The 18,071-nt window shown below is 35.2% G+C and overlaps 2 protein-coding genes and 1 long non-coding RNA gene across 7 annotated transcripts; 2 read left to right on the top strand and 1 right to left on the bottom strand.

Annotated features, from left to right (window-relative positions):
* Positions 1-52: 52 nt before the first annotated feature.
* Positions 53-5,314, bottom strand: LOC126874838 (brahma-associated protein of 60 kDa). Of its 5 annotated transcripts, none has more exons than XM_050637330.1 (7): positions 5,203-5,314; positions 4,474-4,608; positions 4,226-4,401; positions 3,539-3,884; positions 3,256-3,453; positions 2,798-3,056; positions 53-2,501 (listed from the first exon to the last, which is right to left on the bottom strand). In XM_050637330.1, the coding sequence occupies exons 2-7, from the start codon at positions 4,585-4,587 to the stop codon at positions 2,095-2,097; spliced, it is 1,500 nt and encodes a 499-aa protein (XP_050493287.1). In that variant the 5' UTR covers positions 4,588-4,608; positions 5,203-5,314; the 3' UTR covers positions 53-2,094. The 5 variants fall into 5 exon arrangements, with proteins under 5 accessions (XP_050493287.1, XP_050493286.1, XP_050493291.1 ...); XM_050637329.1 differs by having other exon boundaries at positions 4,474-4,605; XM_050637334.1 differs by having other exon boundaries at positions 3,539-3,869; positions 4,474-4,605.
* A 3,017-nt stretch (positions 5,315-8,331) lies between these two features.
* On the top strand, positions 8,332-10,325 carry LOC126874854 (muscle-specific protein 20). The gene is made up of 4 exons (XM_050637373.1): positions 8,332-8,498; positions 9,153-9,364; positions 9,622-9,742; positions 9,992-10,325. Exons 1-4 carry the CDS (start codon positions 8,469-8,471, stop codon positions 10,181-10,183), a joined length of 555 nt encoding a protein of 184 aa, XP_050493330.1. The 5' UTR covers positions 8,332-8,468; the 3' UTR covers positions 10,184-10,325.
* Positions 10,326-11,918: 1,593 nt separating this feature from the next.
* On the top strand, positions 11,919-13,655 carry LOC126874881 (uncharacterized). Its single transcript, XR_007693082.1, has 2 exons — positions 11,919-12,373; positions 12,484-13,655. It is a non-coding gene; the product is annotated as an uncharacterized LOC126874881 (long non-coding RNA).
* The last annotated feature ends 4,416 nt before the right edge of the window (positions 13,656-18,071 follow it).

Genomic DNA, 18,071 nt, shown 5'->3' with positions numbered 1-18,071 from the left:
AATATACTTCCATTTAGGTGAATAACGTGTAATTAAAGGAGAAAAAAAGGTCTTGTCACTCAATTATATATATTTAAAACTTTATACGACAAAATATATGTGAATGTGTAATTAAGATTAGGGAAGTAAAAAACAAAAGTACTATACAATAAACCTTGATCTCATAATAAAACGGTGCAATCGTGACGTGTTCGTTCACTTTTGATCAAGTGGAGTCATATGACTATATGACACACATTTTAGCGATTGATTTTTATGTCGAACGAAGACGTCAGAATCCAATCAGAGTTTATTGTACTAGAAACGATACAATCAATTGGTGCACTTGTGATTTAGTGTTGTACAACGGTATGCGACCTTCGATAGAATTATGTTCATCGAATCGGCACGTAAAACGGAGAAGAGGAAAAAATACAAGAAGATTATGAAGTTTTTAAATTTTATCACCAGAAAACAATGTCGCTGTAGAAACCGGCTCCTTTGTTCTTTCGTCCTGCGTTATAAAATAAAAACGTGGATCAAGTGCTTTGCGTGTAATGCTCGTTGGCATGTGAAGAATGTTTCGTAATATATATGTATCGTTCCGGCTTCGTGTCTTTAAAAAAAGAAAGGCGTAGGGAACTCGTGTGTAATTGGTATGATGCGATTTCAACGTTATTTTCTCGGTGAGTCGTTTTTTGCAAGAAATGCGTGGAATACATTAATGTCTCGAAGAAAAAGAAGAAAACACGATGAAAGACGAAAATTTATATCCGTAAAATGGCACTGGAATTTCTCATCCTCGTGTGAATGTCTTGGAATGTTAATATTGTAATACTGAATCAAATTAATCCATAATACTCTTAAGTAAGAGGGGAAAGCACTTTTACACTGACGAAATAAAATTGAAACTTCCGCGATGAAAAAAAAAAAAAAATAGCTAAAGAATAAGAAATTTAGGACTCTTGTTCCTTACGTTTTAAATTGGCGATATTGCCGTTTCCACGAGGAAACAATATTTTGCATCAACATGTACTGATTATGTAAGAGATTGTATTTACTTGCACAAACAAAATAAGAATTGGATAACAGAAAAATTTATGGCTCGCTTCTTTCCTTTTCTTTCACCCAATGAACTAATTACAGTATTCAATATTAATAAATTGGAAATTTATTACTTCACAATTATAAGCGCAGGTTACACTAAAAAGACTAATTCTTTTTTGTAGTGAGGTGCGAAAGAATACTTAATATCTTTTTTAATCTTTCATTAAAAATTAAAAAAAATCAAGAAAAGAAATGAAATCTTAACTGCAGTAATTACATTATTGTACTGAAAATATTTATTCATCAATATGGAATTCAGTTTAAAATGGTTTCAGCGAGTTATATCAAAGGTTTATTCGTTATATTATACAGAAGTTTCTCGCATTTATAGTGTGCGGTAGCTGATTGCGATACACATCCTCATAGAAAAGACTTCTGAAAAACTAGCTTGAATAAAGATATACGAGATCGATATACGTATTCGTACTAAATAAATTTGTTATCCATGAGATTCCTCTATGATTACTATACATCATTTCTTATTCGTAAAAATATGTCACTCGTACTATAATGTCACAGCGACACTGCATTGTGAATGAAGCGTAAGACACGTTAATCGATCGATTTTGCAATTGGAACAAGAGAAAAATTTATATAAATACTTTACATACAGTATGCGAAGTAATTATGTTAAAAGGACAATCTATGGAGGATGGGAATAAATTAACATATCTGTTTTCAAATCCTTCAACATCTCATCGCTTAATTGGAATAAATTACTAACAAAGATTTTAAGCAATGATCATTATGAGATAAGATATATGTTAATCAATCTTTTACTTTGTCCGCTATAATTACTTTATTCATTGTTCTAAAATATTCAGCTTTTGATTAAGATAAAATTGAAATAATTAACTGAAGTGATATTATCAGTTTCACATTTTGTAATACGAATTTAATAAATAAGAAATTTTGTCTAAACAAATACTTTATTAATAACTTTTTTAATAATTTCTTTTGTTCGATATAATTACTTCGTACACTGTAGCGAAGCCTCTTCGATTATACTTATGAATTTCTTATACCGAGCGCCTGTTCCAATTCTGCGCGTTTCTGTTGAACCTTCGTGTAGAAATATCTACACACTGCTTCCTGCGCCCATGGTTGATAATAGAATTCTGCTCTGCGTTCTTCTTCTGGGTTGCCAACAACGTCTATCATGGTCTTCAAATCCCTCGTTTGCGAGATAATCCATTTGTTGATGAACTGCTGAGGATCTTTAGCGAAACTCAAGAAGAACTCTCGGTTCGTTTTTAACTGGTTGATCGTTTCGACCGTTTCATGGATTTTATTGTCGAGGCTCTGGATTTCTTGTTGACTTGCAGTCGATAACAGGAAGTTGTTCATCTGTGTTTTTAACGTATCGTCAACTTCCACGTCTATGTCGTAACACGCAGTCTGTTTCGTTTCTGTACCTAATTTAGAACGTGATAGAACAAATGGTTATTTTTTGTTTTTGCAAATCTTGAAATATGGTGTGCACTTCTTAATTATTATTGGAGGATCCTTTTGCAAACTCATATTTTTGAGAATATAATTACAAAATACAGGCTCGGCAGAAAATTGTTTTGCCTATCAAGTATTATAGAAAGCACCATACTTTGGATATATTATACATTTTCTCACACTATGTGCATTCTGTGCAATTTCACACTTTCAAGTTTCCTATAGATGCATACAAATCCGCACTCTAATTATTATTGATAGGTACCTTCGACGCTAATAACGTGATTGATTACGATCGGGTCTGGAGGATGGAGCAACGGATTTAAACGCTGTGGTATTTCCGCGAATTTCATCCTTGAGCAGGCAAATATTTGTTCGAGATATTTATCACAGTTTATGAATTCCCTCTCATGACTGTCTTGAAGCTTGTGTGTCTTTATGTACTGCCAAAGAGCAGAGATGATAACAGGTCGCGTTTGGGTATGTACACCTAGAAGTCGGGCTAATCTAGGATCTAGCTTAAACTGCAACCAAAAAATTTCTGTTAAATTCCAACTTAGCTTACATTTATTTTATTCATTAATAAGGATGTATAAGAACCAGAGGATGTCAAACTGGGAAAATTTAATTAACTTAAATTAAAGTAGTCAGAGCAATTAGAATGTTAAGCATTTTTAATTTTACAAATTTTAGTACATCCCTTTTATTTAAAAGAAATGTTACCTGTAAGGGTTGATAGTCGAGAAGCAAGAGAATAGTGCATCGAACATTTTTATCTCCAGGTCTTTTCACTTGGAAACCATCAGTTTCTTGTGTTGTCAATGTACGGTGCCATTCAACCAAGTGATTGTCAGGCCCATATAGATCTTTATCCAATTCTATAACTAGACTTTTAAAAAAGGAAGAGAATTTCCTTTTTACCTAAAAATCGTTGTAATATAAATGAATTATCCTTTGTTTTCAGATGATCTATTGTTTTCTTTTCTAAGAATAAACTGATTTTTACTTTATTAGGATCATTTTTCGTATCGTCTAACAGTCGTCCCTCGACTCTAAGTTCCCAGGATGCAACTGAACCTTCTTCACCCTCGCCAGCCTCTTTCGCCGGGTAGAACGTATTTGAAATAAATATTCGCAATTTTCTTTTCTGTTTCATTGGGCGTTTCAGTGCTTCTTGTATATCAAGTCGCTTTCTCATTATGGTCGCGTCTAATTTCCTCTCAAATGCAAGTAAGTCCATATAAGCCTGAGATTCAGGCACTAAATCGCGCACTTTTTGTGGCAATATCTTGTCTGCTAGCTTTTTCTTCTTCTTGGACGTGGAATGTGAAAAATCACTGTTCCAAAAATACCTATATGAGTTTGTGTAAAAATCATAGATTCAAAAATCAATAAACCAATTTTTAAGCTTATGAAATGCAGTGAAGTTCCTGGTGAATTCAGTGAATGGTTTCTTTTTAACATTTTGATGATGACAAATAAATTAATAATTTAATAATCAAGTAACCAAATTGATAAAAAATTAATTGACATATTGCTTTTTGAAATGTGCAAAATCATAGATACTAAAAGCTAGTTTATTCCAACAAAAACAATTAGTTAATACATTGTATAATGCAATGAGTTAATGAGCAAAGTAATACAAAATATGGACGCAAAATTAAATAAAAGCATGCAGTGTTAGTGTACTTACGGTTTCTGTTGTGACATAGGAATACGTTGATCTGCGCTCCTTTTTCCAACAGGTGGAGTCGGCATAGGCCCTTGACGCATGTTCGAATATGGTTGATTGGCTCTTATTATACTGGCTGGTCCGGGACCTGCATTAGCCATTTGTGGAGGAGGAGTAAATCCGGATCTCTGCTGCATCTATATAAAAATTAACTTAGAAGTTCCTTACTGTTTCAGTTAATTCAGTTATCTTAATTCTTATATACTTACAGGAAAATTTGGGCTAGAATACTGCCGTAAATTAGGAGGTACAGATGATGCAGCATACCTTTGTGGTGGAGGGCCATTATTTCCTGTATTTGGTACAGGAAACCTTTGTGCCATGTTTCTTTGGTGATAATCCTACTGATTGAAATCAACAAACGTTTCACTCATACAAATATTGTTGTACGGTTTACAATAAACAAAAGAATTTAAATGAAACTTTATCAAACTTTATTCTACAGCAAAGTCACACAAATTGCTATCAAAATATACAATATTTTATTACATAAGAAAGTTTATTTATGTCCCTTGTACATAAAATTACTTATTTTTATACACAGAAATAAAAAGACAATGCTTTTTCAATAAACACTCCGGCTTTTCTGTCAAACTAGTGCAACTAGAAAACAAAAACATAACCTGAAAAAGCGTACCTAATTACAACTCTACTTAAGTCGCAATTAATCGTGTTATTTTTCTAAGTATCGTAACATTGTTAACAAAATGGTAAATTTCATAAAACAATCGGTAAAAAGATAAAGAAGATGAATATCGAAAAGCTGAATTAGAACTTTTCCGTCAGAATTGAGTGCATTTTTGCATCACAACACAGTTGCACTTGGAACGTTTCAAACTGCAATGTTCTATGGCTTGATGTGAATCAAAGTATGAAAAGAGAAAAAAGAACGACGAACAAGTGAAACGAATTTGACAAATAATTGAAAAACAACCTACGCCTTCAAAATTTCTTTCCGCTTTCCTCCAGGTTTAATAAGTTCTCGAAAAGCGGCAGATTATGGGGGAATAATTTTTCTGATTCATGAGAGGGCGCCACCATCTGTACCGTCTGCAGGGATTTTTTAAACTTAATTTTTAATTTGCTAAGGACCTGTTTTTGTATTATAACGTAACTTAGTTTAAAATATTGTAGAATTACGCTAAAAGCATTTTTTTAAATCTTTCATGACTTTGTTTATTTCCTCTAATTGTTTACTAAAGACTTTCTAATTTCCAATACAGAATTATAGAATAATGAAACTATAATATGAACCTTAACGCATTTCAAGTATTATTAACAACTTACTTTACAAAATTCTGTCAAAAAAGTACTTAATTATTTCATTATTCACTGTTTTCATGTAAGCTAAAGTAGTTAGATGAGAATATATTTCTACGTGATAAAATATCGATTATTAGTTTTGTTCTTTTATATGAATTTTTAGAATAAAATAATAGTAAATTTCTTTAAAAAGTAATTTAATAAATTTCCTATATATAAAATTTCCAAATTCTTTAACTGTGTAATAACATTCTGAATTTCTTGTAACATTGAATAAGTCAATTAAAAGATAGTAATAATAGAATACCTTGAATACCACCTGCGCACGCGGATTCTCATGAAAACAATAATTAATCATGAGACGCGTGGGGATTTAATCCCGGATGATTCCGCGTTTAAATCGTAAAACGCGCTCAAATTAAAGTGGGATTAGGTGTCGATAATTATGGCACGGCCACTCAAGTTACAAAATGGTCGTTAGGAACGATAATGATTTTCGATTTGATCACGTGTTCGAAATAACCGAAATTATCAGATTTCGACGAAAATTTTGCTCGTTGACAACGAAGAGGGGAAATGGAAATACGCAAGATGCCGCGATTATATTTAAATCTGAGTCAGTAGCCAGCGATTTCGCCAGTGAAGAATCTTCCATATCGTTGGAATAAGAGTTACGTTGATTACGCAATTCTCCGTTATCGCGAATAAAAATCCCCATAGGAAACAGCTTTAGGAATATATTTAAGCTTAGACTAGAAATGGTAATGTCTCGTGATTTTTTTTTCTTGAAAACTACAGATACTGGCTACATTAAATTTTGTGCATTCATTCACACGTATTTCAAGATATATATATATATATATATATATATATATATATATATATATATATATATATATATATATATATATATATATATATATATATATATATATTTCTTTTATTGAGATAATAATTTCAAATTTCAAATGATGATTTAAAAAATACATAAAATATAAAACATTCTGTAATTATGTTAGTTTGAGATAAATGACGTAGCTTGTTTCTATTTACATACTTACACTATGTTTGTTATTTTTTTTTTTAAAAAGAATGTATTTCTTTTTAGGTTTGAATTTTAAATAATTCTTTTATAAGAGCGCCATCTTAAATAAGAATTTTTAAATTTCCCGTCTTTTGGCGGGCTTTCATCCTCAATCTGTTGGCTCTTCACGTGAATTCAAAAAGTGGATCAACGTAATAATAACTCGACCCATATGACGGCTGGTTATTTAAAGAAAAAACCTCTGATACTCTTTGCGCAATCGAATTTCCTTTTTCCCGTTTTTTGTCGAATATTTGGAGCGTAGAATGCAGCGAAGGAGTGCGTTTGAGTAACAATATGGCGACTTATAGACAAAAGTCGAGGAACAGAATATGGAACGAAGTAAAGATCGTATTTTTCGTTAAAATGACAAGTTTATAAATCAGTTAATAGGAAATTTGAAATAATTGCGGCTTTTATTATCGAAATGAAAGATGATAAAGTCTTAAATCTTTTACTTTCCAGCGCAACATTAACGAAAATAAAGCTCGGCTTCAACTTTAATTTAATTCTATATTGAAATTTTCATTTGCGGTATGTAACAGTTTTTTAATTTAATTTGGAATTGAAATTCTGTATAGTATCTTTCTTAGAAATTAATTTAAGTTTAGATTTATTTACAAAATTTGCATCTATTGGCAACTATAATCTACCTACTATGTTTCATATGTAGTTACTTATTTACTATAGTATCAAGTAGCTAAGTTTAATAAGAGTAGCTATTAAAATCGTGGAAAGGAAGCAACACAGTGAATAAGTAATACGACCAAGAAAGCGGAAGGAGAACTGTCTAGAATTAGTCAGCCTCTCAATCCATCACCACCCACCGCAGTCCACAGTGCGCTTCCACCGAAATGGAGCAAATAAAATACATCAGCAATAAGAGAAACATTATTACGATCTAGTGGAGAATTTTACAAGCAACAAAATTTCAGCACTTTCGACAAATTAGTTATATTATGTTTGGTTAATTATTATAACACTTTCTGATATCGTACAGTATGCATAATTTCAGAATTTATGACACACCAATCTTGAAAGTTAGACTACTAAAAAGCTACAATTTATTTCAGTTCAGCCAATGCTCAATTTCAAAGTTATTTATAATTTATTCCAATTCAGAAGCAGGTACACAAGCATACAGTTCACCTATCTCCAAATTCCTAAAGCTCTTTCCCAAGTTGCTAAACCACCTTTAATCGCCTACGTGATACAAATGCCTGAAATTGCGTCGTGCAAATCTCGAAATCTACTCTACGGAAATTCCAAAATTCGCGACGAATCAGCAAATATGAAACCACGAAAAGGACTACAATTTATAGAAACTCCGATTCACGACCAAGTACACAAACGAGTAGGTAATCCCATCTGCACTTGCACAAGTTGCAAAACCATCCTAATCTTCTGCCTCTTGCAGCTTCCAGCGCGTGATCACTTGCTGCGACCTCACCTACTCCACTGTAATACAACGACTATATACAAGTTACTGGATCAAATTTACCCAACTCGAACGCATGATTTTTCCAATGCTGTCGCACGTGGAACAACTATCGCGTGTATCGTGGAGTCGCAGCTTGGCAGTGGCGATTTTGGAAATTCTACGTCCAAGTGAATAAGCCGCTAATATTAGATCGTCGAAAACTGCGGAAAGCACGTACTCCTACACTGGTAAACATAGATACATGGACACGTACGTGGCGTCGTCATTTTCGAAACACACGAGGTCTGCAGCCGAGGTGTTGGACAGTTTCCTCCAAAGCGTGGGCCGTGTTCCCGCCATCTTCGTCCACTATAAGAGGGATCGGCTCTAGGACCAAGCATTTCAGTCCTCTTCGACAAGCACCGCAAAGCACGAGGATGGCTCTCGAACGACAAGTGCGCGCCAAGGTATGAGCTCGAGGATTTTCGTGCATCGTACGTTCGTTTCGTGAAGAATCCGGAAACATTTTGCCTTGTGCGAGATCGTTGCAACTTTATTTCGCTCAGTCGCATCCTGCCAACTCTGCTGTGAATCCATCCATCGTGAATATTCCGCTCGTCTCTGCTACCCTTTCCAACAATCCTTGCGTGTCTTGTAAATCTTCCGACTCGTACGAGACAAATTCTTAAATTCGTGCGATGCAAATGTGTAAAATCGTTTCACGCAAGCCTATGAATTTGTCTCGTGCGAGCTTCTGCGTTTCAAAGGGTTGCGCTGAGCTTTGCAGCTTTGTGAATCTCGTAATCGATATCGGTGACCACGGATGGGAAGATTCATGGGTTTCGATGTTTAAAATTGCTCGTTCTTTGGATTTGACAAGTGTTCTCCAGAAAATTCTTTTTCCGCGAAATTTCGAAGGATTTCACGTGGATGGTTCGTCAGTGATCTGTATAAGTTTCGAGAAAGATATCCTCGCGGTATTTATCGGAACTTTTCGGGAATTATACAGCCGATGTATTTTAGGGGAAATTCCCAGTTCGAAGATGATTTATTTTTTAATTCTGTACTTGTTTAACGATAGTTCGCGAAAACAGTGATTTCACCCGATTGTCTCGTTGCAGATCGCTGCAAAGCGTAACCCAGAGCAGGAAAAAGAGGCCCAAGAATGGATCGAGTCGATTTTGGGCAAGAAATTCCCACCAGGTGAAGCCTTCGAAGATGTCCTCAAGGATGGACAGGTGTTGTGCCATCTGATGAACAAGATCTCCCCTGGATCCGTCGCCAAGATCAATAGCAGCGGTGGTCAATTCAAAATGATGGAAAATATCAACTCGTAAGTCTATTTTGCAAATCACCTAAAAGTGAACCTAGAATAAGTTTGAATCTTTGAAGATGCAAGAACACATACGCAGGAAAATTGATAAAATATCCAAAGTATGATTACTCTCTTGCGATATTTAATAGACAAAACATTTTGCCTCTGCTGTAAGTTCCTCTTTCTTTTGAATGATATTGATAAATTTGTATAAATATCTGCAGTTTGAACTGTATCAATAAAACGAGATGAAACTATCAGCTTCTTACTATCAGGTTCCAGAAAGCTTTGAAAGAGTACGGCGTGAACGACGTTGACGTGTTCCAAACGGTCGACTTGTGGGAGAAGAAAGACATCGCACAGGTGGTGACGACCCTCTTTGCTCTTGGTCGTACGGTAAGTTTAATGAAAAAACCGGATCAGTGGTATTGAATAGGCGCGTAGCTTAATTATGCAATCGAATAAATTATTTAGTTTAATTCCATGCCACCTACAATCTCTAATTTCCAATCGTCCCAGTGTCTAACTTCTGTAACGAAATACAATATTTTAGCTTGACCTCGATAATCGGTTTCCACGTTACTTTCATCCTTTGATTATTCCACGAAAAGTTTCGCTAAATTGCAAATAAAATCTTCCCCACAGACGTACAAGCATCCAGAATGGAAAGGACCATACCTGGGACCTAAACCTGCTGAGGAATGCAAACGCGAGTTCACGGAGGAACAATTGCGCGCCGGTGAGACGATGATCGGTCTGCAGGCCGGTTCCAACAAAGGTGCCACCCAATCTGGCCAAAGTATCGGTGCCACCCGCAAGATCCTCTTAGGAAAGTGAATCAACGCGATATCAACAGGTTTAGATTAAAGAAAATTTATACTTTGTATGTACCATGTATATAAATATATATATTATGTATTTATTTTGTATTTTGTAATTAAATAATATATATAATATATATTTGTTATTTAACAAAGAACTGGTTGTATCTATCCTCGCCCTTATTAGGTCATTGCCGCGTGTCGTTTCGTCATTCGAAATTTTCCAAGGTTTCTAGAGTATTCTCGAGGCTGGTGTAAAAATACTACAAACGTGACGGTGGCCGTTGCGGATCGACGTTAACAGCGTTTTTAAAGCGGCTGCCAGTGTTTTATAGAAACATCAACGTCCAGATCCTCGTCTTTTTCGTCTCTGAATACCGCCAATTCCCGAATTATCGCGATTATTTTCGAAACTTCAACTTCACTGGGACCTCGTTCCTCCGAGTCTCTACGTTCGTCCTTGTCTTTGTCGTCACTGACTCGTTTCAATTTCATTTCGATCGATGATTCGATTCGATCGATGTTGCGTTGATCGCGCGAAATAAAAGATAAAAAAAGGGGGGAAAAAAGGACGAAGGATAAAAATTTCCAGACAACGGGGACCTCGTTCCTGCGAGTGTCTACGTTCGTCCTTGTCTTTGTCGTCACTGACTCGTTTCAATTTCATTTCGATCGATGATTCGATTCGATCGATGTTGCGTTGATCGCGCGAAATAAAAGATAAAAAAAGGGGGGAAAAAAGGACGAAGGATAAAAATTTCCAGACAACGAGGACCTCGTTCCTGCGAGTGTCTACGTTCGTTCTTGTCTTTGTCGTCACTGGCGCGTTTCAATTTCATTTCGATCGATGATTCGATTCGATCGATGTTGCGTTGATCGCGCGAAATAAAAGACAAAAAAAGGGGAAAAAGTAGGACGAAGGATAGAAATTTTCAGACGACAGAAATCACAGAGACCTCGTGCTCCAGCATTTCTAGATTCGTTTCTGTCGTCACTGGTGCGTTTAATCGATGATTAAATTCGATCAACGTTAAGTTGAATGAGAAACAACGTCGGAAAAAAGAAACAAAGGGAAGATAGAAGGAATTTTGAAGAATAGTGGAGAAACGAGAGAATTCTGGCAAATCGCGTGACCACATTCTCACAGTATAATTAGAACGCTGGAAATAAAAATACACCGGTGCTCGAAGGTTACGATGATTTACAGAAAGTCTAGACTCTTGTGTTCCTAATAGAAAGAGAAGCAAATAAACCAACGACTGCATTCTATTGGGGTTAAGTCAGAACATTCATATAGGAGTTTGTTAATGGGCAGAAACAACGAGATTTATTAAAAACGTCGTATTATCTGTTGAAGTGTAGATGCATCTTGTAGTTGGCGAATTTGTAAGAAATTTCTCTGTTGTCATTTCGATTCTGAATGGCTGGCGCGTGTGTACACCGAATGTTTGACCAAGACGAATGTTTAACAGTGTTTGAACTGGTTTCATACATCCGTTGTTCTGGCAAATGCAGCCACAATCCTTGTTTTACAGATGCAATTAGACTCAGGCTATCGTATTCGATAAAAACTTTGCTTCTACTCGATAGAAGCTAAATTCGTTACGAGCAACTGAATTTTTGAAGAATTTATGTAGTTTGTGTGAGGTTGGCAACTAAGTGATTGCGGATCTTCTCATTAGGTGGTAATGACAAAATCCGCAATCACTTAGTTGCCAACACATGATATTGGAAATTAGACATTTCGAGGTTAGGGGATAACTGAAAGCTTCAGATATCGATTTCGAGTATCGAGAAATTCTCCTATTCGGAAGATTTCGAAATATTCGAAATGTCTTTAATTTAAAAATCGCGAAAGTTTCAGAGTAGAAATTTAAAAGTTCGAGATCTCGTAAAAATGTCTAGTTTGAAATTTGCAAATACAATTTTCGAACCTAAATACCTAGAAACTTTCGTTTCGAAACTGAAAGGTTGGAAGAATCGGTGGATCGCAGACCTAAAATTTACGACGATATTCGTTCGGGCAAATCTTTGCTACCAAGACAAACTATTTCCAACTTAATCCCAAAACACCCACGTATTACGAGAATAATAATAATAATAATGAAAAAGATTTTCTGACGATAAACAACAGGTGGAAGTAAATTGAAATCACAACGAGACGTGTTGGCTTTCGACTTCGAGACGACACGAAAATAGTGATATTGTAATTAGCATTGTGTATAGCGGTTGTAGACACATGTGCCGCGAGATTCGAGAGTTTGCCACGGCCTTCGACGTAACAGGCCGGTCTAAAATTATTTTCGTTTATTCCAGATGCGCGAATCTACGCCGCACAATTCTGGAAAAGCGGCGAAGGAACGTCTTCCATCATCGTTTCTAATATCCTTTGACAGTCTCGACCATTTTGCGTTCAGCGACAGCTTTAACGATTCAATCACGAATAATTAAACGTATCGGTTATGAAATGAGGACTCGAGATTGGCGACATCTATGTATCCGCTGCACCAGACTCCGTGGGTATAGCGGTGTTATTTACAGAAGGAAAAATTATTGTTCACTGCCAACTATAAACGTTTGAAAATCTGTTGCATAATTCGTTTCTCAGGTAAAAATCGTGGTGTGTTTTTAATTTTCTAAACGATAGACGAAGAATGATTTGATGTCTTCCGTAGTTCTACGTATTAATTTTACAGGACTTCTCGAGCGATAGAAATTAATTAGAACTTAATTTTTAGCTTAGGATGCGAAATTTGAAATTTGAAAAAGCCCGCGCGCGCTATTCGACTTGTATTATAAAAATGTATAGAGCATTCCTCGCAAGCGGAACTTAATTATTCTTCACTATGGTTTAGGTTAGGATTACGAATTTTAGTGTAGACAGATTGCAGAAAATTTGACGCAGCAGATATTTCGTTTGAAAGAACTTTTTGGATTCGGCGTCGTATAGAATTCTATAGAGGATTCCTTGCAAAGAGAATTTAATTCTCTTTGGCTGTAGCTTAGGTTAGGTTTTGAAATCTCGTTGTAAAAAATTCCAGGAATTTTAAAACCACCATTTCGGCGCTCTTAAAAATTGTATAGAGCATTCTTCTTGGAAGGGGAATTTCATTTCTTTTGGTCAGTTTTTGGTTGGAATTATAAAGTTTCAGAGTAAAGGATTCCAGAAGATTCAAAATTAAAAGCTCTTGATTTAAAATTCAGAATCTAATTTTAGATCGATTGAAGGGGGATGACTGTTGGAATTGAATTGGAATTTTGGAGGCGGGAAAATGTAATATTCTGGTGAATTATGCAGACAAATTGACGTGGATAAGTATAATAAATCTTGTGGATAAAGATAGGAATCGTATCATGGTTAGGTGCGAATGTAATCACATGTATTTATAACAGACACCTTTAAAGGACTTTCATTTGGTCCATTTGTTGCATTTCTAAATTTAAATTGTAAAATCATAAAGAGGAAATAAAAGAAAAAAAAATGAAAATGATGTACAACATTTTAAATAAGATATAAAACAAGTTGACGTGGTCTTATTTTATCTTAGCATGCCCCTCTACTTGTTTATCATATTATTATTGTTACTATTGCTACAGTTATATACAAGAAGCGTATTTTTCCACAAGTAAACAACTTTATTTGCTATAATCTTGATTGTCGTCACAGATTCTAGCATCATAGAAAATTTGGAAACTATTTTCTCCTGTAAATTAATTTATTCATTAAAAATTAATTTTGTGTAAAAATCTAATCTTTATAATTACATACAAAAAAGAAAAAGACGACGAATATTGCTTTTTGTGCAAAACATCAGGCGAATATCAATAGTATAAAATTAAATTAGTAATTTAATTGGAGTGTATGTTTAATTGCAATGGTAATATTATTTTTACCATCGTATGGTCTATGAAAGTGTTTACATTCGTTTCAAGAAGATGGCACTACGTAGCGGATAGCGGAGTTGCAAAAATATCGTAGTTCAGGCGTAATTGCGAGTAGATGACTCTACATCAACTATATGTGTATTTCATATTCTGATATTGAAATTACAACAATAAAAAGCATTCCCAGATAAAAAGTACAAAGACGAATGACTTGAAACGACGTGTTTGCAAAAATTGTATCTTTTAATTGTTCTGTATTTAAAAATTTTTATTTTTTGATTAACAAGATACTGAAATTAATAATTGCTGAAATGTTTTTCCAAATAAACTGTACAACAAAGAATTAACCATTGAACAACACATTTTAAAAAATTTTACCTGTTCAATTAAAAAAAGCGCTACTGGCGGCAGTACAGTAGTATTTATTGCACCATCCGTACATTTCAATGTTTTTGAGTGTAACACATAGACATAAATGCTAGTAATTTTCAATTATTAATTTTATTAATTGATAATCCAGGTTTGAAAAAGAAATCTAAATTAAATTAACTTGATATTCTGATTCAGTTGGCCTCCATATTGAAAGAAAAGAAACGGAAGGGACCTACAAATGGCGCGATTTTACTTTCAAATATCAAGACACCGTCTTAAATCTTTCATCTTTGAAACTCATCTCATTTCCTGGAACGATATACAAACACGAGAACGTTTCAAGCGTTCCTGAACGTTTCAAGTGGTATGCACGAAGTTGACAGGAGAGGGTAAACAGGTTTGATTGAAAAATGGCCAACTAACCTCGAAATGAGACTGTCGCGACTTGTAACTTTTTCTTGGTGGTGAACGTGAAATAAAATGAAACGAAGTTGAGCAGGGTAGGAAACTTGGACTCAGGAATAGACATGATCGAGGTAGTCGTTCTCATTTCTTACATACTTGGCGTGAGAAGCAACTGTGCCTTTTGATATGGCGCCAGCCATAGTCGTAGCATCCGGCACCAGGATTTAATTTAAAACCCTTTCCTACCGGTATTCTTCAAGATGCAGAGAGTTAATTTGAGTGATTTCGTATTAAATTTCTACAACTCGTCTCTTACTAAATTTCCCAATTTACAAATCTTGGCACCGATTGGTTACGCGATGCGCGATTTAAATATTGTAGTGATCTAAGGAGATTGTAAACAATGTACCAACAATATATTTAGCTACTACGTTTAAATAAAACGATGCGAGGGTGAGACAATTTTGGATACTGTCGAAAAAAATTGGGGGAAATTTTAATTAGTTGGATGTCGGTTCGTTTAATTCTACCAGGGGAGGAAAATTTCTCCTCGATCGCAACAGAGTTATTGCGAAAAATCTAGATCGTCAAACTTGAAAATTTGAACTTTTGGATTCGTGGTTTTGGAAATTCGAAATTTCCTGGACCTTAATTTGAAAATTTGAAAGTTTGATAATTTGAAATTTGGATTAAAATTTGAGAACTGGAATTTTTCGATTTAGAGTTTGAAAATTTGAGTAAAATATTTATGTTTAAAAATAACGAATTATTGCTTATCGAGATGTTTAACTCTCGCGTTATTAATTCAAAGTTACTTTAAAATAATGGTTGCTGTAGTCGAGGTTTTTGACGTGTAAGATAGTAGTTAACGAGGATCACCTCGCTCGTTTTTCATGCCAACTATGGTACATTATTCCTGAATTCATGTTACACCGCGTATGCAATTCCTGGCATTTGCAGGACGTTCAGAAACTGCATATGACATTCGAATCTCTCGGATGACATATTCATATTTCAACAGGCGAAATGGCGGGCCAACTTCTCGGTTTCTTTGTTTCTCGAAATTTCTTTGAATCGAAACTACGTTCTAGTTTCGACAAATCATTATATAAACTTGCTTGATATTAGTAAACAAATGGTTACAGTACTCTTCAAAATTGAAAAATCGCAAAAGTTCATGGTTAAAAATGCATCTTCCAAGGAGCCAAATATTCTTTATTCTAATATCATAAAGACTGTTTGTGTAACAGAAACCTAACCTCAATTTAATCTGTCACTGATATTAATTAAGATTGGCCCCAGAAACGTTACAATAGTCTTAAAAGTCCTGAAACTCTAACTGCAAATATTAAAAAATCATTTCCAAGGAACAACCCTATATTTCCAGCAAAGTTAAGTCCACGCAACCGAGGTCGCGGTGTTATTTCGTCACGCGACCGCGGCTTGCGTAACGCGTTCGCGAGAGTGTCCAGAGCGATTCGCGTGCGACCGAGTCATTATGTCACTCTAATGTAACAAGTGAGCGGACTTGGAATTGGCAGCCAGAGGGGGGAATTATTAAATCGGCTATGCAGAGGAGTCGAGGTGGTATATTTCAGCTTAGGTTACCTTGAAAAATATTTGTCAGCGTGAGCCCGTGCGTTCGCGCGCTCGTTGTTACGGCTACATGAAAAACTGGGCCGGCTGCCTAACTTCTAGTCTGCCTTTCTATTATCGGATCCCTATCAGATATCATCATTATTGAAGAAACTTTATTGGCCACCGAAATATCCGCGGCCGCGAAATAAATTGTCGCACGTGCGACAAGGGCCGACTAATCTGTTTTGTCACGTTTAACGAATGCGTTAATGAGCGATTAACGAGCGGTAAGTCGGTTGAGGAATCGACCCTAGACGTTAAGAGATTAACACAGAGATTTGTGTTGTGTCTTTGATTAGGATAGATTACTGAACATGAATGGAGGTTAGGAATAAAAGTATGTTAAGATAGATTTTAAACGCTGCTTTGTAAAAATTCTTAACATACTTTTATTTACTATTTACTATTGTTTACCTTTTTTTATTATTATTTTTTTTGCGTTGAGTCAGGAATTATGACGAGGTTAGGTTAGGTTCGGATTACAAAAGTTTCGGATAAAGTCTCATTGAAGATGTCATATCGAGTCTGGGTTGGGAGAAAAAATAGGTTATGTTAGATTTTAAATGCTGCTTTCTGGAGAATTTTATTAAATAGGAATCATAATGTGGTTAAGTTAGGTTAGGATTAAACAGGTTCGGGAAGAATTCTTATCGGAAATATCACATTGCAGTAGATTTGGGCTAACGAAAAGGGTGAGGGAATATCTTTCTTTATGTCCTAACGATCAATAATTAATATTTCCAAAATAGAGTATCATTTAATAGAACATGGCTACATCAATTCGAATTAACGATTCATATGTGAAACCGAGCGATTAATTCGGCGAACGTTACATCGCAAAAGCTGATGAACAATGGCAGGTAATTAAGCTAGATGTTCGACGTGTGGCGGCCGCAACAAAGTGTGCGAAATTGCATCAAAATTAGGATGCTGACTGTGTCATTGGAAAATGGAATTGAAGATTATCCAAGTAATATTGGCAGAGTAGTTTCTAGTGAATAATGAATCTCTATATTTAACTACGTACGAGTAAGCGCGTAAACATAAGGAATAGAGCTTTCTTTGATGACAATTATCTCGACAAATAATGCGTCATTTTTTTCCTTTCAAGGAAGTACCGAGACGTATAAAATGATCGATATTATGGAAATTACAGTAACAGTTCAGTGGCACATTGCAGCCAAATTTCTTACATAAATTCTCCAGCGCGATAAATTCGATCAGCCAAAATTCGATGGCGAATGGGTCGCATATTTCACTGTGATTGATAGGCAACGGGCTACCGGAAACTGCGTCGTAAATCTTCCAATAATTAACTCCCGTGAGCTGTACCAGATTTCTTGTCGCCCTGCAAAGTGTTTCCACGATTCGATCCTTTTCTTTTTTTTTATATCGTAACTATTACATCGAATTTCTGGATTCCTAGATTTTTGACGAATTAAATAATAATAATTTTGATTTCGTTAATTGACACCGAGACAATTTTTTAAAGGTATTCTGACAAGATTTGAGATTTCCATTTTTTGGAATATGCTGGACTAAAGTGTTTATTCTAGGAATTTCAAGTTTTTTGATATGACATTGTTGCAGCGAACAAACAGGAA

This window comes from Bombus huntii, chromosome 16, assembly GCF_024542735.1.
Source record: "Bombus huntii isolate Logan2020A chromosome 16, iyBomHunt1.1, whole genome shotgun sequence".
NCBI classification, from domain to species: Eukaryota; Metazoa; Arthropoda; class Insecta; order Hymenoptera; family Apidae; genus Bombus; species Bombus huntii.
The sequence above is the reverse complement of the archived record's forward strand: the minus strand, read 5'-3'. Positions and strand labels throughout refer to the sequence as shown.